This window comes from Salvelinus fontinalis, chromosome 5 (assembly GCF_029448725.1).
Source record: "Salvelinus fontinalis isolate EN_2023a chromosome 5, ASM2944872v1, whole genome shotgun sequence".
In the NCBI taxonomy this organism is placed as follows: Eukaryota; Metazoa; Chordata; class Actinopteri; order Salmoniformes; family Salmonidae; genus Salvelinus; species Salvelinus fontinalis.
The window spans coordinates 53,874,230-53,898,978 of record NC_074669.1 but is presented as its reverse complement, the minus strand read 5'-3'; the positions used below and the strand labels follow the sequence as shown (position 1 = coordinate 53,898,978).

General features: G+C 43.5%; 1 protein-coding gene across 1 annotated transcript; it reads left to right on the top strand.

The window, feature by feature from the left end:
• Positions 1–24: 24 nt before the first annotated feature.
• LOC129856114 (histidine-rich glycoprotein-like) lies at positions 25–24,367 on the top strand. Its single transcript, XM_055924220.1, has 2 exons — positions 25–101; positions 23,578–24,367. Exons 1-2 carry the CDS (start codon positions 25–27, stop codon positions 24,365–24,367), a joined length of 867 nt encoding a protein of 288 aa, XP_055780195.1.
• The last annotated feature ends 382 nt before the right edge of the window (positions 24,368–24,749 follow it).

Sequence of the window (24,749 nt, the reverse complement as noted above, 5' to 3'; positions counted from 1 at the left end):
CGGACACTCCTGGCCTGCAAAACGATGACCGATGACATATGTCGTCCAGCTGAGAGCCGAGCGAACGAATCCCACAGGGTTGAGGAGGTCACTGTGTCCTGGTGTGGTTGCTGTTCATGCTCTCCCCATTGACTAGTAGACTATATCACGGTGACATCTAGATGGCTACCAATATGAGTTTATTATTGTGTAGGCTGCCATCTTACTTGAAATAGAATCATAGGAGGGAAACGTTACTAGCTACCGCCAGCGACACTGTGATACAGCTGCCCACTGCACCTTAGGTCAGCAGGCTGCTCAATACAACACTGGTACACTGGTCATTCGCACATGGTTTACGGGTATGTGTAAAATGCTGCCTGTCAACCCGGGAAAACGTTGCCATGGTAATATACAGTGATCTCCAAAAGGGTTGGGACAGTGACACATTTGTTGTTTTGGCTCTGTACTCCAGCACTTTGGATTTGAAATGATACTATGAGGTAAAGTGCAGACTGTCAGCTTTCATTTGAGGGAATTTTCATCCATATCGGATGAGCCGTTTAGAAGTGACAATACTTTATTTACATACTGCCCCATTTTAGGGGACCAAAAGTATTTGGACAAAATTCACTTATATGTGCATTAAAGTAGTCAAAACTGTTGTATTTGGTCCCATATTCCTAGCACACAATTATTACATCAACCGTGTGACTCTACAAACTTGTTGGATGCATTTGCAGTTTGTTTTGGTTGTGCTTCAGATTATGTTGTGCCCAATAGAAATGAATGGTTCTGTAAATCATGTCATTTTGGAGTCATTTTATTGTAAATAAGAATACAAAATGTTTCTAAACACTTCTACATTAATGTGGATGCTACCATGATTACGTATAGTCCTGAACGAATCGTGAATAATGACGAGTGAGAAAGTTAGACGCACAAATATCATACACCTTTCAAAATGCTAACCTCCCATTTTTGTAATGGTGAGAGGTTAGCATGTCTTGGGGGAATGACATTAAATTCTGGACTTACTCATCTGGTTAAGAAAAGTCTGGATTGTCCATCTGTAGACACTATACAGATAATCATACTATCAACAAACTATCCGTTGATAAAAAACTGCTTCCAAAGATTCCGGTTAGGTTTAGAATAAGGGTTAGGGTAAGGGTTACATTTCTGGTCAGGGCATAGGTTAAGATTAGGATTAGAGTAAAGGTTATGGTTAGGGCTAGGGCTAGGGTTAGTTGAAATGGTACTGATAGTCTGTAGACCATCTACAGATGGACTATCCTAATAAGTGTTGCCGAGTACATTCGCAGACATCTACACATTCAGAGCTCTTCGATCATATCAGTAACAAAAAAGTCTTTGAGAAGAAGTCAACCGTCAAAAGATAACAAGTACTGCAACACACACACAACACATACAAAACCCTTTGTTCTCCCAAGTCTGCTGTGAAACACCCCACGATGGCGTAACCAAGAGTCTTTTTTTAGGATATTGACGTCAGGTACTAGGCCTAAACAAATATTATTTTATCCAGACCTGGGACTATTCTGGTTTGTGCTGAGTTTCTGTTGTCTTGACAATGGGGAGTCTAACTGAAAAAAGTGTAATAACTGAATTGATCAATGAATGAACATACAAATGAAAGGATGAATGAATGAAATTGCTAGCCCAAATTTTTTTTTTAATCTTTATTTAACTAGGCAAGTCAGTTAAAAACAAAATCTTATTTACAATGACGGCCTAGGAACAACCTTGTTCTGGGGCAGAAAGACAGATTTTTACCTTGTCAGCTCGGGGATTCGACCCAGCAACCTTGCGGTTACTGGCCCAACACTCTAACCACCAGGCTACCTGCCACCCCAGCACTCATGGATGACTTTGTTTGAAAAGTGAAAATCATAGATCCCAAAGGTTGTGCAATAACAGAAAAAAATTGTGAAGGGCAGTTACTATAGTGTTCTCCTATATTTAATTTGTCATTGTCATTCTGTTTGTCATTATTTGTCTTTTACCTTATGAATGACATTGTCCTAATGACTTCACCCTTACACCCTTATTATAGAATTATAAGAAAAACGTTTGAAGATGAATGCAACAATTATCACAGTTCTTCTTCTGATTATAGGTAAGTTGATCCAGTCTTTAAATTGTAAATAATTAAAAATTGATAAAATATATTCTAAAATGTGTTCTTTAATTTACAACAGCATCAGGGAATTCACAAAGCACAATAACTAATGCCCTCACAACAACCACAGATGTTGCCATGACAACCACAGCTCTTGCCACGACAATCACAACTGTTGCCACGACAACCACAGCTAAACCAAGTATCACCACAACTGCTGCCACAACAACCACAGCTGCTGTAACTACAGCCACAGTAGCCGCCACCACAACTACAGCTGCCGTAACTATCACATTTGCTCCCACAACAACCACAGCTGCTGTCATGTCAACCACAGCTGCTGCCACAAGAACCACAGCTTTTCCGACTACAACAACAGCTGCTCAAACTACAACAACAGCTGCTGCCCTTTCAACCACAACTGCTCCAATTACAACCACAGCAGAAGCCACCACCACAACTACAGCTGCTGCCCCCACAACCACAGCAGCTCTGACAACAACCACAGCTGCTGCTCCGACAATCACAGCTGCTCCAACTAGAACTACAGCTGCTCCTAAAAAAGCCACGGCTGTCACCACAACATCCATCTTTGCTGCATCAACAACCACAGCTGCTGCCTCCAGTGGAATATGCTTCAAGACAAGTCTTCTCACAATCTGCCTGGCTGTGATGTCATATCTGCTTCACTCATACCGGTAGACAAATCATCATCTTGATAGCATACCTCAAGATACACATATCAAATCTTACACTTGTAATCAGTTTATAAAAGCAATAAGGCACCTCGGGGGTTTGTGGTATACGGCCAATATACCATGGCTAAGAGCTGTATCCAGGCACTCCGCGTGCCTAAAAACAGCCATATACCACACCTCCTTTGGCCTTATTGCTTAAATATATAATGAAAATAATATTTATTTTGAAGACGGTAAAGATTCCTATAGAGAACATGAAATAGCTGTATGATCTTGTAAAACAACTGCTGCTATGCTGTTCCCTTAACCTTTAAGTAATCATCCTTGTAGTCACAGCAATAACATATTTAGTTTTGGGGATTTATTATAACTCAATATTTTATTTTGTGCTATTTTGTATCTCACTTTAATTCAGTATTAAACAAAAATGCTTTGAATACTTTGAATAAATGAAGAAAAATGTATTAGGTAATATGTATTTATTTTCTGTATTGGATTTCTAATGTATTTGATGTATTAAAATGTACTGTATGCCATTTGAAGTGACATTATTATAACACGTGAATTAGCTGTATGACATGAAATGTGGAAGATTTTTTATAAACAGTGCATTACGAAAGTATTTTTTCCACATTTTGTTATGTTACAGCCTTGTTCTAAAATATATATATTTTTCAAGAAATTCTGATCAATCTACACACAATACCCTATAATAAAAAAACAGGTTTAGACATTTTTGCAAATGTATTGTACATGTATTTTTGCAAATGTATTTTTGCAAATGTACTGCCATTTGAACTTATTATAACATTATTATAACACATGAATTAGCTGTATGACATGAAATGTGGAAGATTTTTTATAAACATATTATATTTTTTCCACATTTTGTTATGTTACAGCCTGGATTTTTTTAAAGAAATTCTGATCAATCTACACCCTATAATGAAAAAGAAAAACAGGTTTTTAGACATTTATGCAAATGTTTTAAAAATAAAAACAGAAACACATTTTTTACATAAGTATTCAGACGCTTTGCTATGAGACTCGAAATTGAGCTCAGATGCATGATGTTTCCCATTGATCATCCTTGAGATGTTTCTACAACTTGATTGGAGTCCACCTTTGGTAAATTAAATTGATTGGACATGATTTGGAAAGGCACACACCTGTCTTTATAAGGCATACAGTTGACAGTGATTGTCAGAGCAAAAACCAAGCCATGAGGTGTAAGGAATTGTCTGTAGAGCTCAGAGACAGGGTTGTGTCGAGGCACAGATCTGGGGAAGGGTACCAAAAATGTTCTGCAGCATTGAAGGTACCCAAGAACACAGTGGCATCCATCATTCTTAAATGGAAGAAGTTTGCCAAAAGGCACCTAAAGGACTCAGACCATGAGAAACAAGATTCTCTGGTCTGCTGAAACAAGATTGAACTCTTTGTCCTGAATGCCAAGCGTCACGTCTGGAGGAAACCTGGCACCGTCCCTTCGGTGAAGCATGGTGGTGGCAGCATCATGCTTTGCTGATGTTTTTCAGCGGCAGGGACTGGGAGACTAGTCAGGATCGAGGGAAAGATGAAAAGGAGCAAAGTACAGACAGATCCTTGATGAAAACCTGATAGTGAGCGCTTAGGACGTCAGACCGTGGTGAAGGTTCACCTTCCAACAGGACAACAACCCTAACCACACAGCCAAGTGTCACGACGTGGCCCTTTGGGGTGTATATTGTGGCTACACCCCTCTCTCACTCTCTCTCTCCCACCACAAGATGTATTGACTTTACGACAGGTCATAAATTCCTGGCAGAGACTCTCTCCCCCGGTCACGTAGAAAGAGAGGGAGATAAACCTATGGAACAAAGAGCTTTTCTTTGTTCAACTCCTTTTCCACAAAATTGGAGGATTTAACAATATTTCTATTTTTGAGAATGTGGGAATGGTCCGTGGGTATTTAAAGAACAATCCTGTCGAAGCTGTATAATTTTGTGACATCAGGAAGGACGGTAAGCACAGAATAACAGTAGCTTTGGAAGTGTACATTTCTCAGTTATTAGTTTTCTACCTGAATGTTGTGTAAAATATATGATCGAATATGAAACTATTTGTGAAAAGATGTAATGTCATGTTGGCCTTCTAAACGAAATACTTGTTTAGTTATAGAGTTTTATCTAGTCAGTGGCCACAGCCCCATGATCCCAGACATTACATCAGGCGTCATAGAACTGCTCCTTTTTCCACAGAGTATAAAACCCACTTCCTACAAAATATATATTAAGTCAGAGAACACCGGGGTGGAGAACCCACGTTGGAATGGCTACAAATCTATAGACCATTAGACCATACAGCTGTAGTTTTGGCTACACGGCTGGAAATTGTTAAACTCTGAGACTATTGATCACTACAGAATAAGAGCAAATCTTAGATGTATAATTACTAGTCTGGAGCTGGAAATTACGTACGTCTAGTATGGGAATAGCAACAACCACCAAACATCTATTCTATGCGACAACCATGTATATACCTGACGTATGCATTATGAACACAACCAGAGACTTTCTGCCGATTGAATCTCCAGCAGACGGACTGGATTCCAACAGAGAAGACAACAATTACATACGGGTGTAAATATATACATTGCAATTATTCTCGAATGAGCGGCCGTTCATGTGCATGGGATTAGCATTTCAATTCATATAATTACCAACTGTGTGTAGTGAATCCATTTTGTCTTTCCTGCTCTTTCTCAGTCTCCATCCCTTTTCTTTGTCTACCAAGCCGTCGTATCGGTTATGTCGGCTAGGGACTTTTTCTTTGTTTCATGTAGTAACCCAAATATCTACTGTTTGCTTGTTATGTAATTCTGTGTGATTATTTAGTTAGTTAGTAAATAAATAATTAAGCCAATTTGTATATCTCTGATTCATGATTTAGGCTAGGGTTTGTGCAAATATCCAAGATGAGGTAATAATAATACATTAATGAAGATGACTAATCGATCAGATTTTAAAATATCTGAAGAGTGTTATTTAGAAAAACATAACTCTATAAATCTCAACATTTTCCATGGTGCCCTGACTTCCTAGTTAATTCATGTTTACATGATTAGTTTAATCACATAATAATTAAACCTAGAGAACTGATTTTATATAAATAAGTCTTCACATATGTAACGGCTGACGCTCTCCTCATCCTCGGATGAGGTGAGGAGAGAAGGATCTTCAGACCAAAACGCAGCTTGCGGGAAATAAGCCATCTTTTTATTTATAACAACGATGAAGATGGCAACACGAAAACAAACACTTTAAACAAACTTACAAAATAAGAAAACGACGTAGAACGAAACCTGAACATAAACTTACATAACTAAACATAAACTCACGTACAGGAAACAGACGACATCGAAACGAAACGAAACAAACAAACGCTACAGTCCCGTGTGGCACGAACATACATACTGACACGGAAGACAATCACCCACAACGAACACTGTGACAACGCCTACCTAAATATGACTCTTAATTAGAGGAACGCCAAACACCTGCCTCTAATTAAGAGCCATACCAGGTAACCCAAAACCAACACAGAAACAGAAAACATAGAATGCCCACCCAACCTCACGTCCTGACCAACTAACACACATAACAACTAACATAAATAGGTCAGGAACGTGACAACATAAGATAATTCAGACACGACATATTGATGCCCCGTGCGAGGAATCTAAAATAAAATGAGGTCTTCATGATTGAATTAAGTATATTAATTGTGCAAACAGATTACTGTACAAACAGACTGCGTGAGACACGTATAGAGCAGTTTGATGTGTGCGTTGCCCAAGAAGTTGTCCTGGTGTTGCATATCTAATGACTTCAGAGTGTCTTATGAGTGTCACGATCGTGTGGGGGATAGACGGACCAAAACGCAGCATGTGGAAAATAAGCCATCTTCTTTTTATTGTGAAGAAGGAAAAACGAAACAAAACACTTACAAACTAACAAAACAATAAACGACCGTAAAGCTATAAACGTAGTGCACACACACAGGCTACAAACGTTCACCATAGACAATTACCCACAACAAACTAAAGCCTATGGCTACCTTAAATATGGCTCCCAATCAGAGACAACAGAAACCAGCTGTCTCTAATTGGGAACCCATTCAGGCAACCATAGACTTTCCTAAACAACTACACACAACATTAAACCATCTATACACCTTAACCCTCTAAACCATACAACACCCTATACAATACAAAAACACACAAACTTCCCCATGTCACACCCTGACCTAACTAAAATAATAATGAAAACAAAGATATTAAGGCCAGGGCGTGACAATGAGTTGGTATTTAGCGATTACATTTCTAGTGCTAAGACACGATCCAGCTACTTATAGAAATTTGACAAATAGATGCGTTGGTCCTAACGTGCTATTTCTGTCTCCTGCGTTTCAGAACTGGGTAGATTCGGTAATTATTCATTTCTCGCGCGAGGACACAGAGCCAGCCGATTGAAATTTGAGGAGATATTAGCTGACCAAGCGATAAATCTTGGTCCCCTGCGTTTTCTTTATTCTGGGTAGGGCACATGTATATCTTTTTCATAAAATTAACGCGAGTTCCGGTAACTTAGTCCTAGCAAAGAAGATCCCTGAAAAGAGTTAGACGTTACTAGTAAAGACGTTACTAGTGAAACCGTTCTCTTGTTTCAGGGGATCCTATGTTATGCTTGAAAGTGTACAAAGTAGGATTAGCTTTCATGAGATGATAAGCTAACAAAGGAAAAGCAGCCATTTTGTTTTTCTGTGTCACGTTGAAATTCCTCCGTCTTGGGCGACGGAAGTACCGCCCTTTGTAATTCCGTTTCATTTCAGCCTTCTGTGATCAGTGACTCCTGGGGGTGAAGAATCGCTAGTACATTTAAAAATACATATACAGTATATATTTAGGTGATACCCAAACGTGTGTCACGTTTACTTATGATATCTAGCCAATCTCAACTGATTGGATATCGATGTCTCATTCTATTTAACTAATAAGTAAAATTGCCAGACTTACCTTTTTGCGACATTCAGTAATGGGAACCGATGAGGTAATATTAATACATTAATGAGAATGACTAATCGATCAGATATTAAAATATCTGAAGAGTTATGTTTGGAAAATTATAACTGTAAATCTCAACATTTTCCATGGACTCCCGACTTCCTAGTTAATTCATGTTTACATGATTAGTTTAATCACAGTAATAATTAATCCTAGAGAACTGATTCGATATAAATAAGTCATCACATTTAATAATTGTCCAGACATGACACAAGACAATGCAGGAGTGGCTTCAGAACAAGTCTCTGAATGTCCTTGAGTGGCTCAGCCAGAGCCCGGATTTGAACCTGATTGAACATCTCTGGAGAGACCTGAAAATAACTGTGCAGCGACGCTCCCCATCCAACCTGACAGAAGTTGAGAGGATATGCAGGGAAGAATAGGATAAACTCCCCAAATACAGGTGTACCAAGTTTGTACCGTCATACCCAACAAGACTTGAGGGTGTAATTGCTGTCAAAGGTGCTTCAACAAAGTTCTGAGTAAAATGTCTGAATCCTTATGTACCTATTTAATACTTTGACAAAAAATTCTAAAAACCTGTTTTTTCTTTGTCATTATGGGGTGTTGTGTGTAGATTGATGACGAAAAAAACGATTTAATCCGTTTTAGAATAAGGTCTTAACGTAACATTTTTTGGGGAAAAATTAAATGGGTCTGAATACTTTCCAAACTGTATATACTGAAAAATACATAAACGCAACAGGTAATCCTTTCTAGGATTTTACTGCGTAACAGTTCATATAAAGAAATTAGTCAATTTAAATAATTTCATTAGGCCCTATTCTATGGATTTTTCATGACTGGGAATGCAGATATGCTACTGTTGTTCAAAGACACCTAAAAATAAAGGTAGGGGCGTGGATGAGAACTATTTGCCACTATTTGCCTCATGCAGCGTGACACATCTCCTTCGCACAGAGTTGAACAGGCTGTTGATTGTGGCCTGTGGAATGTTGTACCACTCCGAGGTAGAGTATCTCATGATAAGCTTTAGACCACACTATCTACCTAGAGAGTTTATATCTGTATTCTTCGTAGCTGTCTAAATACCCCCACAGACCGAGGCAGGCACTAAAACTGCACTCAATGAGCATGTTAAATGTGCAACCAGAGGGGGGAAAAATTCTAGACCACCTTTACTCCACACACAGAGACGCGTACAAAGATCTCCCTCGCCCTCCACCATAACTCTATCCTCCTGATTCCTGCTTACAAGCAAAAATTAAAGCAGGAAGCACCAGTGACTCAATCAATAAAAAAGTGGTCAGATGAAGCAGATGCTAAACTACAGGACTGTTTTACTAGCACAGACTGGAATATGTTCCGTGATTCTTCCGGTGACATTGAGGAGTACACCATGTCAGTTACTTGCTTTATCAATAAGTGCATTGAGGACAACGTCCCCACAGTGACTGTACATACATACATACCCCAACCAGAAGCCATGGATTACAGGCAACATTCGCACTGCCTTCCGACGAACCATCAAACAGTAAAAGTGTCAATACAGAACTGAGATCGAATCGTAATACACCGCCTCCGACACTCATCAGATGAGGCAGGGCTTGCAAACTATTACAGACTACAAAGGTAAGAACAGCCGAGTGCTGTCCAGTGACAGCACGCCACCATTATCATCGACAGGGCTGTAGTGGAGCAGGTTGAGAGCTTCAAGTTCCTTGGGGTCCACATCACCAACAAACTAACGTGGTCCAATACACTGGGGCCAAGCTTCCTTCCATCCAGGACCTCCATACCAGGCGGTGTCAGAGGAAGGCCCTAAAAATTGTAAAAGACTCCAGCCGCCCTAGTCATAGACTGTTCTCTTTGCAACCGCATGGCAAGCAGTATCGGAGCGCCAAGTCTAGGTCCAAGAGACTTCTAAACAGCTTCTGCCCCCAAGTCATAAGGCTCCTGAACAGCTAATCAAATGGCTACCCAGACTATTTGCATTGCTTCCCACCCCCCCAGTGAAGGCACTGTATATTCAGTATAAGGTAACAAACAAGCAGTTCATGAAAGCAGTACACAGGGGTAGAAACATCAAAATGAAAGTGAAAAAAATCAAGGAATAAATAAAGCTAAGAATATTAAACACAAAATAGATAGTGCTGCAGTTCTCGTGTATTCTGTGGTAAATAAACAACTATTATAATGAGCAGTGTAATTACACGTTTGGGACACACGATGGTGCTAAGACACATTAATGCACAAGAGGACTGCGAAAAATACACAAACACAAATGAAGCCTATAAAAGCAGCCAAATATACTAAAGTGATGACTGTGGACATCCTAAAATTATGTGGGTACGTGATGGCCTTGGACCAGTTGGTTAGTCTCCACACAGGGTCCATTCATTTTTTATGTTCACCTCTCTAATATACAAATGTCGTTGAACATTAATACACAATATTTGTACAATACAATATAGGGTTTAAACCATCTTTTGAGAATAGTTTTTTTCACATCTGTTGAAGCAGCTCAAATTAGTTGCTTTTCTTAAAAATGCTTTTGAAAAAGTGGGTTGTAACCAAAGAGCATAACAGCAGGTCAAATTGCAAGGATTTTACTTAGAATTTTCCTTTCCGTTAACAATATATTTCCAAAGAGATTCCACAGTTAAACATTGCCAAGACATATGCAGTTACATTCCTATTTCAGCAAAATAACATTTGTGACATTGATCACTATTGCGTGTGACAAAGGTATGAACGTACTAACAGAGACAGAACCACAGTCCCCTCAACGATTTCATTGTGGGGGACAATCATCAAAATACTTTTATGATCCATCAACACACTAGACTATTGATGCCATCAGGCATGGATGCTTACATTTATTTAGACAGGGGTCCTGAACAATGTTCCGGCAAATTTTTTCTGACACTGAGCATATTTCAGGTCTGCTGAGCGCAACCTTGAGTTGTGAAAATTCTGTACACCTTCCAACGCACGTTTACTGTGAACACTGAGTCTGTACCTGCTTTACGTGTCACGTTCCTGACCTGTTTTCCTTTGTTTTGTATTCATTTTAGTTGGTCAGGGCGTGAGTTGGGTGGGTTTGTCTATGTTTGTATTTCTATGTGGGGTTTTGTGTTCGGCCTGGTATGATTCTCAATTAGAGACAGGTGTGTATTGTTTGTCTCTAATTGAGAGTCATACAAAGGCAGCCAGGGTTTCACTGGTGTTTTGTGGGTGTTTGTTCCTGTGTCCTCACAGGACAGTTGAAGGTTAGTCACGTTTGTTGTTTTGTAGTTTGTAGTGTCTTGTTTGCTGTTTTTCATTAAAAGATGGCTTATTTCCCTCAATCCGCATCTTGGTCCTATCCATGCTCCTCCTCGTCTAAGGGGGAGAACAACAATGACTGCCTTTACAGAAACACCCACCACAACAGGACCAAGCGGATTGAGGAGAGAGAAAAGGAACTACAGCAATGGGGAAAAGAGGAATGGACTTGGGAGGAGATTCTGGACGGAGAAGGACCCTGGGCACAGCCAGTGGAGTGTCGCCGCCCCAAAGCGGAGCTGGAGGCAGCGAAAGCGGAGAGGCGGCATTATGAGGCGCTTGCAAGGCAGAGTGGCTGGAAACCCGAGAGGCTCACCCAAAAATTTCTTGGGGGGGGGGGCTAAAGGGGAGTGTGGCGAAGCCGGGTTGGATACCTGAGCCAACTCCCCGGGCTTGCCGTGGAGTAAGAGGGCGTCGTACTGGTCAGACACCGTGTTATGCGGTGAAGCGCACGGTGTCCCCAGTACGCGTGCTTAGCCCAGTGCGGGCTATTCCACCTTGCCGCACTGGGAGGGCTAGGTTGGGCATCGAGCCGGATGCCATGAAGCCGGCCCAACGTATCTGGCCTCCAGTACGTCTCCTCGGGCCGGTGTACATGGCACCAGCCTTACAGGTGGTGTCCCCGGTTCGCCTGCATAGCCCAGTGCGGGCTATTCCACCTCGCCGCACTGGCAGGGCTACGGGGTCCATTCAACCTGGTAAGGTTGGGGAGGCTCGGTGCTCAAGAGCACGTGTCCTCCTTCACGGTCCGGTATATCCGGCGCCACCTTCCCACCCCAGCTCAGTACCACCAGTGCCTACACCACGCACCAGGCTTCCAGTGCATCTCCAGAGCCCTGTTCCTCTTCCACGTACTCTCCCTATGGTGCGTGTCTCCAGCCCGGTGCCTCCAGTTCCGGCACCACGCACCAAGCCTCCTGTGCGTCTCCAGAGCCCTGGACGCACTGTTCCTTCTCCCCGCACTCGCCCTGAGGTGCGTGCCCTCAGCCCGGTACCTCCAGTTCCGGTACCACGCACCAGGCCTAGAGTGCGCCACGAGAGTCCAGTGTGCCCTGTTCCTGTTCCCCGCACTCGCCCTGAGGTGCGTGCCCTCAGCCCGGTACCTCCAGTTCCGGTACCACGCACCAGGCCTATAGTGCGTCTCAGCCGGCCAGAGTCTGCCGTCTGCCCAGCGGTGCCTGAACGGCCCGTCTGCCCAGCTCCGTCTGAGCCATCTGTCTGCCCAGCGCCGTCTGAGCCATCTGTCTGCCCAGCGCCGTCTGAGCCATCTGTCTGCCCAGCGCCGTCTGAGCCATCTGTCTGCCCAGCGCCGTCTGAGCCATCTGTCTGCCCAGCGCCGTCTGAGCCATCTGTCTGCCCAGCGCCGTCTGAGCCATCTGTCTGCCCAGCGCCGTCTGAGCCATCTGTCTGCCCAGCGCCGTCTGAGCCATCTGTCTGCCCAGCGCCGTCTGAGCCATCTGTCTGCCCAGCGCCGTCTGAGCCATCCGTCTGCCCAGCGCCGTCTGAGCCATCCGTCTGCCCAGCGCCGTCTGAGCCATCCGTCTGCCCAGCGCCGTCTGAGCCATCCGTCTGCCCAGCGCCGTCTGAGCCATCCGTCTGCCCAGCGCCATCTGAGCCAGCCGTCTGCCACGAGCCATTAGAGCCGCCCGTCTGTCAGGAGCCGCTAGAGCCGTCCGCCAGTCAGGAGCTGCCGGAGACGCCCGCCAGTCAGGAGCTGCCGGAGACGCCCGCCAGTCAGGAGCTGCCGGAGACGCCCGCCAGTCAGGAGCTGCCGGAGACGCCCGCCAGTCAGGAGCTGCCGGAGACGCCCGCCAGTCAGGAGCTGCCGGAGACGCCCGCCAGTCAGGAGCTGCCGGAGACGCCCGCCAGTCAGGAGCTGCCGGAGACGCCCGCCAGTCAGGAGCTGCCGGAGACGCCCGCCAGTCAGGAGCTGCCGGAGACGCCCGCCAGTCAGGAGCTGCCGGAGACGCCCGCCAGTCAGGAGCTGCCGGAGACGCCCGCCAGTCAGGAGCTGCCGGAGACGCCCGCCAGTCAGGAGCTGCCGGAGACGCCCGCCAGTCAGGAGCTGCCGGAGACGCCCGCCAGTCAGGAGCTGCCCTACAGTCCGGAGCTGCCCTACAGTCCGGAGCTGCCCTACAGTCCGGAGCTGCCCTACAGTCCGGAGCTGCCACTCAGCCCGGACCTGCCGGAGTCCCTCAGCCAGGACCTGCCGGAGTCCCTCAGCCAGGACCTGCAGCCCCTTGTCCCGGTGCTGCCCCTTGTCCCGGTGCTGCCCCTTGTCCCGGTGCTGCCCCTTGTCCCGGTGCTGCCCCTTGTCCCGGTGCTGCCCCTTGTCCCGGTGCTGCCCCTTCATTTAGGTGGGGTTAGTGGGAGGGTGGTCATTGGGAGGGGGATAAAGAAGCGGGGATTGATTATGGTGGGGTGGGGACCTCGTCCACCGCCAGAGCCGCCACCGTGGACAGACGCCCACCCAGACCCTCCCCTAGACTTTGTGCTGGTGCGCCCGGAGTTCGCACCTTAAGGGGGGGGTTCTGTCACGTTCCTGACCTGTTTTCCTTTGTTTTGTATTCATTTTAGTTGGTCAGGGCGTGAGTTGGGTGGGTTTGTCTATGTTTGTATTTCTATGTGGGGTTTTGTGTTCGGCCTGGTATGATTCTCAATTAGAGACAGGTGTGTATTGTTTGTCTCTAATTGAGAGTCATACAAAGGCAGCCAGGGTTTCACTGGTGTTTTGTGGGTGTTTGTTCCTGTGTCCTCACAGGACAGTTGAAGGTTAGTCACGTTTGTTGTTTTGTAGTTTGTAGTGTCTTGTTTGCTGTTTTTCATTAAAAGATGGCTTATTTCCCTCAATCCGCATCTTGGTCCTATCCATGCTCCTCCTCGTCTAAGGGGGAGAACAACAATGACTGCCTTTACATTACGTTTTAAGAGTGGCCATGTAGGCTACTGTGGCTATTTGAACATAATGTAGGCCTACCAGAGTGGCCTACCATCAGAAACAATGGAGAAAATGCACCCCATAACATTTAACATTTTTACATTTTACATTTTAGCATGGAAATAGCTGTTCTATCATTCAGTCTACAGTAGCAGCCAAAGTGTGATGTTCGACATAGGCCTACATTCCATGAGACTTTTGAAAAAAACATGCAGGGCTTGACATTAACCTGTTAATCCACTTGTTCTTCAGACAAGGAGGTGACTGAAAATGCTGTTGCGTTGTTTGATGCAAGAAACCACTTTACAAAATAAAATGCATTATTATTCTCATGACATTATTACAGAGAATCAGACAAATTATGCTACCCTCTGCCTATTGGCTACTTAGCTTATTCAAGACTGTCTCAAAATACAACACTGCCCATTGAAGACAAAAGTAAGCTCTTTACTTGACTTGCTTTTCAAGGATGTTTAGAATTGTATACGTTTTGTGCTGTTGTCGAAAGCAATCACTCCCCTATTGCTGACTACAATGATCTACAACTGGGCTAATAACTCACTAACTAGCAAAGGATGTGAACAAAATGTGCACACATGGCTACATACAGCTCTCTCTTTGATCTCAAAACAAACGCATCGACTCACAACTGCTCATGCTGTAAACACAATCCAGTTCAAAGTAAATGGCACAGATCCATATATGACAATGTTCTATTTGCATATAGGCTGACTGCAGGTCAGATTGTTTATGCCACACGTGTCTGTGTAGAGTACAGGCTTAGTAGTGTGTGTCAATACAATATAATTCTACTCGGAATGCTTCTGCCACCAACAAAATACCTTGCATAGTTCATTTTGTTTCGATAATGTCACGCCCTGACCGTAGAGATCCTTTTTATGTCTCTATTTTGGTTGGTCAGGGCGTGAGTTTGGGTGGGCATTCTATGTCTGGCGTTCTATGTTGTCTATTTCTTTGTGTTTGGCTGTGTGTGGTTCTCAATCAGAGGCAGCTGTCTATCGTTGTCTCTGATTGAGAAACATATTTAGGTAGCCTGTTTTCCCACTTTGAGTTGTGGGTGATTGTTTTCGGTTTAGTGTATGTCACCTTGCAGAACTGTTTCGTTTTCGTTTTTTCCTCGTTATTATTTTGTTTAGTATTCAGTTTTGATTTAATTATTAATATGGACACTTACCACGCTGCACCTTGGTCCTCTTCTCTTTCTCCCGACGACAATCGTTACAGATAAGTTGCATTGAAATTGGCTTATATTGCATTAATTCGATCAAAACTGCCACAGTTAAGGAAAACGTTGATAGTGTTAACAGGGAAAACTCTAGAACAGTGGTCACCAACATTCTCTGAGTCAAGATCACTTTGAGTCAAAATGCAAGCTGAGATCTAACGCTCGGATTTCATTTTAATATGACTTAACGTAAGCCTATGCAACATTAACCAATTAAAAATGGTGCTGTAGTAATAATCTTATTAGCTTTGCTTGAATTGCCCTGCCAATGCATTGTTGTTCGGGACATTTTTTTAAATTATGTTTAAAGAATATAGGTAGCTACAGTGCCTTCGGAAAGTATTCAGATCCCTTGACTTTGTCCACATTTTGTTAGGTTACAGCCTTATTCTAAAATTGATTACTTCGTTTTTTTCCCTCATCAATCTACACACAATAACCCATAATGACAAAGCAAGAAGAGGTTTTCTAATTTATAATAAAAGAAAAACAGAAATATCACATTTACTTAAGTTTTCAGACCCTTTACTAATACCTTTGTTGAAGCACCTTTGGCAGCAATTATAGCCTTGAGTCTTCTTGGGTATGACGCTACAAGCTTGGCACACCAGTATTTGGGGAGTTTTTCCCATTCTTCTCTGCAGATCCTCTCAAGTTCTGTCAGGTTGAATGGTGAGTGTTGCTGCACAGATATTTTCAAGTTTCTCCAGAGATGTTCGATCGGATTCAAGTCTGGGCTCTGGCTGGGCCACTCAAGGACATTCAAAGACTCAAAGATATTCAATGTCACGTTCTGACCCTAGTTCTTGTGTTTATCTGTTGTTTTGTTGGTCAGGACGTGAGCTGGGTGGGCATTTCTATGTGTTGTGTTTCTATGTTGGGTTAAAGGGTTGCCTTGTATGGCTCTCAATTAGAGGCAGGTGTTTGGCGTTTCCTCTGATTGAGAGTCATATTAAGGTAGGTTGTTCTCACTGTTTGTTTGTGGGTGATTGTCGCTGTGTCTGTGTTTATTGCACCACACGGTACTGTCTCGTCTCGTTCGTTTTTCCTGTTCATTGCGTGCTTCGTTATTATGTAGTTTACATGTTCAGGTCAGTCTACGTTGTTTGTTATTTTGTAATATTTCAAGTATAGTTCGTGTCTAATAAATTCATTATGTCTACATACCTCGCTGCACATTGGTCTTCCGATCCCTCTCTCCTCTCCTCGTCTGAGGAGGAGGAAGAAGTAGACAAACGTTACATTCAAAGCCACTCCTGCGTTGTCTTGGCTGTGTGAACCTTCGCCCGAGTCTGAAGTCCTGGATGCTCTGGAGCAGGTTTTTATCAAGGAACTCTGTACTTTGCTCCCTTCATCTTTGCCTCGATCCTGACTTGTATCCCTGCCTCTGAGCCACCCCCCCCAGCATGATCTTCACTGTAGGGATGGTGCCAGGTTTCCTCCAGACGTGACACTTGGTATTCAGGCCAAAGAGTTGAATCATGGGTTCATCAGACCAGAGAATCTTTTTCTCATGGTCTGAAAGTCTTTAGGTGCCTTTTGGAAAACTCCAAGCAGGCTGTCATGTACCTTTTACTGAGGAGTGGCTTCTGTCTGGCCACTTTACCATAAAGGCCTGATTGGGGGATTGCTGCAGAGGTGGTTGTCCTTCTGGAAGTTTTTCCCATCAACACAGAAGAACTCTAGAGCTCTGTCAGAGTGACCATCAGGTTCTTGGTCACCTCCAGGAGGCCACTGTGTTCCTGGGGCCCTTCAATGCTGCAGAAATGTTTTGGTACCCTTCCCCTGATTCCACACAATCCTGTCTCGGCACTCTACAGACAATTCCTTCGACCTCATGGCTTGGTTTTTGCTCTGACATGCACTGTCAACTGTGGGACTTATAGACTGGTGTGTGCCTTTCCAAATCATGTCCAATCAATTGAATTTGCCACAGGTGGACTCCAATCAAGTTGTAAAAACATCTCAAGGATGATCAATGGAAACAGGATGCACTTCAGCTCAATTTCGAGTCTCATAGCAAATGGTCTGAATACTTATGTAAATAAGCTATTTCTGGTAAAAAAAAATGATTGCTAAAATTTCAAAAAAACTGTTTTCGCTTTGTCATTTGGGGTATTAATGAGGATTTTCATAAATGTAATGCATTTTAGAATAAGGCCGTAACGTAACAAAGTGTGGAACATGTCAATGGGTCGGAATACTTTCCGTAGGACACCGACCAAAAAGGGACACCGTCTTCCAGCTGATTGTAAAACTCGAGTCGCACCACATTATTTCTGCCTCATGCACAAATTCATGTTGTTACTCCTATGAACAGAGAACGTGAAATATTCCTTGATATTAATAAAGACACAAGCCGCTAATAATAACAACAACGCAAGCCTATAGATACACTTTCCTACTCATTCATTACTGCACAGTGCTTGTTGTAGCGCTGAGTTGAAATAGGAAGAACGCACATTGTATGGCTTATAAAAGTGTTGAATACACTGTTGACAGTGCTGAATGAGAACTTAAAAATGAACTCAAAAACAGCAGCTCTTTTCTGTGTTTGGTGACAGTCTCTCTCTGGTCATGGTTTTAAACATTTTGAAATCTCACAGTATCAACTTTACTGTAGCTTTTTTTTATGCCTGCTATGTTACTACCACAGTGATCTGAGCCATCCGATTGGGCTTTGGGCTGCAGTGACCTATAATGCACTTGATTTGCTCTCTGGGCCTCCCTGGGAAGGCAGAGATTGTACCTTCAGACACATGACATGGTTCAAAATGGTTCACCTACCCGGCGCGCAGGACAGCTGATTAGGGTGCAACTACCACCAAAACTCGAGACAAATAAATACAAATAATAGGAACACAAGGCTTTATCGGTGTTGTTGTTTTACAGAAATGTTTGTCGATTGACTAGGAATGCCTTGGAGATCGACCAGTTCATCACGATGGACCGGTTGGTGACCACTGCTCTAGAAAATTGATTGAAGTTCAATCTAGTTCTTCTCACTGTGGGCTGATATTTCTGCTCAGCAGTCCCTGGGAGAGCTGCAAGGCAGTTTCGGGGCTTCTGCGCACGCAGTTTAGAGGGAACATTGGTCCTGAACTACTCTGACTGAAAAACAGACCCAATATATATATATATTTTTAAAGGAAAGAGTAAACATGTTGTCCCCCATGAATGATGCAGCTCCCAACCTTGAGCCAATCAGAGTAAATTTGCAAATTACATATTTCTATTGCAAGACATACCTTTCAACCAAGTTTCGTCAAAATTGGGCCAGTGGTGTCCAAGATGTCACGTGTGACTAAAATACTAAGGACAGAGACAGATGCACAGCCCCCCAATTTCATTGTGGGGGACAATTACGGATACACGCCCAGTTATTCTGGTAGAGGAGATCAACTTTGTAAGAGGGTTTTGTACACCATACGTTTTCAGAGCTGTGCGTAGTTTAATAAGGTAGAAAAACCATGATGAGCCAGGGATTGAGATCTCTTCAGATCTTTCGAACATCTTCAACCAACAAGACCCTGTTGGTTGAAGATAGCACTCAGAATATACAGTTGCAATCAAATATATTGGCATCCATGCACTGTAATTAAATCATTCCCTATTTCTTCTCAAATAAGTTGAAATGGAAAAGATACATGCGGTTGTGGGTCTTCCAGCAGGACAATAACCCCAAACACGCATCAAAAGCAACTCTGGTGCGGTTCAATATGAAACACTGGACTCTTCTGGAATGGCCAGCGGAAGAGTTCCGATCTGAATCACATCAATGACGTATGGCAAGAGCTGAGAACAGCAGTTGGTGGAGGGTACCACTCAAACACTGAAGAATTAGAGCAGTTTGTTGCTGAAACATTGTCAGTTAAAAGGTGCAGCAAGCTCATTGGTGGCTAGAAGAAGCATTTGTTGGCAGTTGTCTTGGCCAAAGGCTGGGTAACCAGATATTTTCCATATAATTTGTCTTTAATTGTAAACTTGACAAAAAAAGTAAAGTAAGTAAAGCTGTGACATCCCAGAGAGACAGGTGATGATGGAAAATTCACTTCCTTGACTGTGGCGTTCAATGGCATTAAAATAGACTTAGACCAATTCATCTTGAAGCCCGGAAAATAACCAAATTCTTCAAAAAGGTTAAGGACTTGAGGGACAGAGTTTGCCATATCATATAAGTACATCCAAATGTGATCAGCTCAAAGGGAAATATGATGGGTTGTTCCTTTGATTTAAAGCGGCAATATACAGTACAATGATGTTGCCTATTGGTTCTATCAAGAGCGCAAATAGGTCCGGAAAAATGGGCTATCCCTATTTTGAACTCCTATGCAATACAAACTCTAATTTTATATTAATAAACACAAGCCATTTGTGGACCATTCAATTTCACTGAGAGTGAAAAACAAAGTATGCTAAATAAATCCAGCTACTCATTGTGAGTATTGGGTTTAACTAAGTGCTACTTTATACTGAGCAAAAAATATAAACGCAACATGTAAAGTGTTGGTCCCATGTTTCATGAGCTAGAAATAAAGATCACAGAAATTTTCCATACACACAAAAAGCTTATTTCGCTCAAATTTTTTGCACAAATTTGTTTTACATCCCTGTTAGTGAGTCTTTGTCCTTTGCCAAGATAATCCATCCACCTGAAAGGTGTGGCATATCAAGAAGCTGATTAAGCACCATCATTATAACACAGGTGCACCTTGTGCTGGGGACAATAAAAGGCCCCTCTAAAATGTGCAATTTTGTCACACAACACAATGCCATAGATGTTTCAAGTTTTGAGGGAGCGCGCAATTGGCATGCTGACTGCAGGAATGTCCACAAGAGCTGTTGCCAGAGAATTGAATGTTAATTTCTCTTAGATCATTATCATTGTCATAATAATAGCCATTATTTACTTAATCAAAGATGTGGTTTGTAGATGTGCACATCCTGCGTGTCATCAATGGCTGTGTGCACACGTTTGAGTGTAGATATGGGTGTGTGTCATTGGAAAAATCAGACTGATGAAAGCACAATCAATCTATCACACTCGTTATGTAGTAGATTACATTACATTATGTTTTACAATCAATGGCAATTGATACATCAAACGGGTCCAGGGGTGTATTCATTACAATTGCGTTTTTATTGGACAGGTTCAGCAAACAGCTAAGGAATGTAGAAACAATAGTTTTCGTTGTAAAACAGAACATTTTGTAACTGTACAAATGATTGTACAGTTACAAACTGGAGACACACACCCTGGTCTGTGTGTCTCCATGTACTGCTAGATTAGGAATTCTGTCATAATGTGGCGGAGGCCTCTTCATTCTTCTTCAAAAGATGAGTCACAGGACACACTTCAGCACACTCTTTTTTTTACAAGGTGGCATAAACACACATTTTCCTTTACATCTCATTCATCATAATGATGTCATCAAGGTTGTTTTTTAAACTATAAAGACTGTAGCAATGCAGCAGCTTAGTAGAGTTTGGAGGTGCACTGTTACTGAACACTGAGCTTTCAGAGGAGTTCAGATACAATATCATTTTTGGGGTAAGTGTGGTTTTCAATTATTGTGTTATCTTTTTTGTTATGGTCAGAGTTGTGCGTATTTGTAAAAGGGAACTTTTGGCAGAAACATTTGTTCATCTTAATTGGCAAGGCTATAACTGGTAAACTTCCCCTGTTCCTTGACCTCGGTCATCCTTGGTTCTTATAATCTCCGATCATCTCAAGTGAAGTTCTTGTTCTAGGTACTAAAGGGCCAGATCAGAACTTAGTAGAACTGTTTTTAACTTTCTGGCACCTTGGTCCCGAGAATAATCTCAAGAACTCCTTAAACCTAGAGTGTTTTGACCTGATAGAGGAATTCAAGGTTATAGTTGCAAACTTGCTGCAGGAGTCGTGGAACTGTTTCAACTCGATGATTACATGTGTTTTATAATGATGGTGGGTAATTATTGTAATTTATATTCATGTTTTCGCTGTGCTGTGTATGTGCTATGGTAAATGTGAAAAAAAATGTGCTTCTAAAAGATTCCATTCTCATTGGTAAATCTACAGATGTGCTGTAGCAGGAAAGCTATACATTTACATTTTTTTACACATTTACACTACTGTATCTTTCCGGGGTTCTTTGTTAGCTGCCCTCTTAGCCAGGTCTCCAGTATAAAAGAGCCCTTCTGACCTTCATGAGACTTCCTGGGTAAATACATATTGGTTCAAACTCTTAAAATACTAGTGATCTCCTTCCATAACATTTTACAACAGTGCAATATCAGACAAAAAAATACTGATGGGCATTTACCATTAACGATCTCCTTCCACAATATTCCAGTATATATTAAATGTGTCAATGTCTTTCTGTTTGTGATTCTCTGACTTATCCCCATCTCTCTGTGATTCTACACTGCTCAAAAAAATAAAGGGAACACTAAAATAACACATCCTAGATCTGAATGAATGAAACATTCTTATTAAATACTTTTTTCTTTACATAGTTGAATGTGCTGACTACAAAATCACACAAAAATGATCAATGGAAATCAAATTTATCAACCCATGGAGGTCTGGATTTGGAGTCACACTCAAAATTAAAGTGGAAAATCACACTACAGGCTGATCCAACTTTGATGTAATGTCCTTAAAACAAGTCAAAATGAGGCTCAGTAGTGTGTGTGGCCTCCACGTGCCTGTATGACCTCCCTACAACGCCTGGGCATGCCTCTGATGAGGTGGCGGATGGTCTCCTGAGGGATCGCCTCCCAGACCTGGGCTAAAGCATCTGCCAACTCCTGGACAGTCTGTGGTGCAACGTGGCGTTGGTGGATGGAGCGAGACATGATGTCCCAGATGTGCTCAATTGGATTCAGGTCTGGGGAACGGGCGGGCCAGTCCATAGCATCAATGCCTTCCTCTTGCAGGAACTGCTGACACACTCCAACCACATGAGGTCTAGCATTGTCTTGCATTAGAAAGAACCCAGGGCCAACCAAACCAGCATATGGTCTCACAAGGGGTCTGAGGATCTCATCTCGGTACCTAATGGCAGCCAGGCTACCTCTGGCGAGCACATGGAGGGCTGTGCGGCCCCCCCAAAAAATGCCACCCCACACCATGACTGACCCACCACCAAACCGGTCATGCTGGAGGATGTTGCAGGCAGCAGAACGTTCTCCACGGCGTCTCCAGACTCTGTCACATGTGCTCATGTGCTCAGTGTGAACCTGCTTTCATCTGTGAAGAGCACAGGGCGCCAGTGGCGAATTTGCCAATCTTGGTGTTCTCTGGCAAATGCCAAACGTCCTGCACGGTGTTGGGCTGTAAGCACAACCCCCACCTGTGGACGTCGGGCCCTCATACCACCCTCATGGAGTCTGTTTCTGACCGTTTGAGCAGACACATGCACATTTGTGGCCTACTGGAGGTCATTTTGCAAGGCTCTGGCAGTGCTCCTCCTAATCCTCCTTGCACAAAGGTGGAGGTAGCGGTCCTGCTGCTGGGTTGTTGCCCTCCTACGGCCTCCTCCACGTCTCCTGATGTACTGATCTGTCTCCTGGTAGCGGCTCCATGCTCTGGACACTATGCTGACAGACACAGCAAACCTTCTTGCTACAGCTCGCATTGATGTGCCATTCTGGATGAGCTGCACTACCTGAGCCACTTGTGTGGGTTGTAGACTCCGTCTCATGCTACCACTAGAGTGAAAGCACCGCCAGCATTCAAAAGTGACCAAAACATCAGCCAGGAAGCATAGGAACTGAGAAGTGGTCTGTGGTCACCACCTGCAGAACCACTCTTTTATTGGGGGTGTCTTGCTAATTGCCTATAATTTCCACCTTTTGTCTATTCCATTTGCACACCAGCATGTGAAATATATTGTCAATCAGTGTTGCTTCCTAAGTGGACAGTTTGATTTCACAGAAGTGTGATTGACTTGGAGTTACATTGTGTTGTTTAAGTGTTCCCTTTATTTTTTGAGCAGTGTAGATTAAAAAGGAAACAGTTTCAAAGATGAACAGAAACGTTCTCACAGTCCTTCTGATTGTTGGTAAGTTGATCCACTGGTATTTATATTGTAGATCATTTTGAAATGCAAAAATGTATTCTAAAATCTATGCTTTAATTTTCAACAGCATCAGGGAATGCCCAAAGCCCAACAACTAATGCTCCCACAACTACAGCTGCCACCACCACCACTGCTGCCTCAATGACCACAGCTGCTTCGACTACAACCACAGCTTCCGTGATGACAACCACAGCTGCACCAACTTCAACCACACCTGCTCTAACAAGAACCACAGCTGCTGCCACAACAACCACAGCTGTTCAAACTACAACCACCGGAGCAGCCAACACAACCACAGCAGCTACTACAGAAGCTACTACAGCAGCTGCCACAACAACCACAGCTGCTTCCACTACATCCACATCTGCTACCATGACAAACATTGCTGCTGCCACGACAACCACAGCTGCCACCACCACCGCTGCTGCCTCAATGACCACAGCTGCTTCGACAACATCCAAAGCTGCTGCCACATCAACCACAGATGCTGCCACAACAACCACAGATGCTCCAACCAAAACCACTGCAGACGCAACCACAACCACAGCTGCTGCCACGACAACCACAGCTGTTCAATCTACAACCACCGGAGCAGCCACCACAACCACAGCAGCTACGACAGCAGCTACAACAGCAGCTGCCACAACAACCACAGCTGCTTCCACTACATCCACAGCTGCTACCATGACAAACATTGCTGCTGCCACGACAACCACAGCTGCCACCACCACCACTGCTGCCTCAATGACCACAGCTGCTTCGACAACATCCAAAGCTGCTGCCACATCAACCACAGATGCTGCCACAACAACCACAGATGCTCCAACCAAAACCACTGCAGACGCAACCACATCCACAGCTGCTACCATGACAAACATTGCTGCTGCCACGACAACCACAGGTAATGCCACAACAACCACTGTTTCTCCAACAACAACTACAGATGCTGCCACAACAACCACAGATACTGCCACAACAACCACAGCTGATGCCATGACAACCATAGCAGCTGCTACCACTAACACAGTTGATTACACAAATATCGCCACAACAACCAGAGCTACCACCACAACAACAACACCTGCTACCACAACAACCACAGCTGCTTCCACTACATCCACAGCTGCTACCATGACAAACATTTCTGCTGCCACGACAACCACAGCTGCCACCACCACCACTGCTGCCTCAATGACCACAGCTGCTTCGACAACAACCACAGCTTCTGTGATGACAACCACAGCTGCACCAACTTCAACCACAGCTGCTCTCACAACAACCACAGCT

What these genes read in the sequence shown, in the direction of transcription:
- LOC129856114 (XM_055924220.1), top strand. Translation starts at nt 25, where the DNA reads ATGACCGATGACATATGTCGTCCAGCTGAGAGCCGAGCGAACGAATCC. An exon ending in GAGGAGGTCACTGTGTCCTG is followed by an intron (nt 102 to 23,577) that starts GTGTGGTTGCTG and finishes CCACAACTACAG; the next exon opens with CTGCCACCACCACCACTGCT.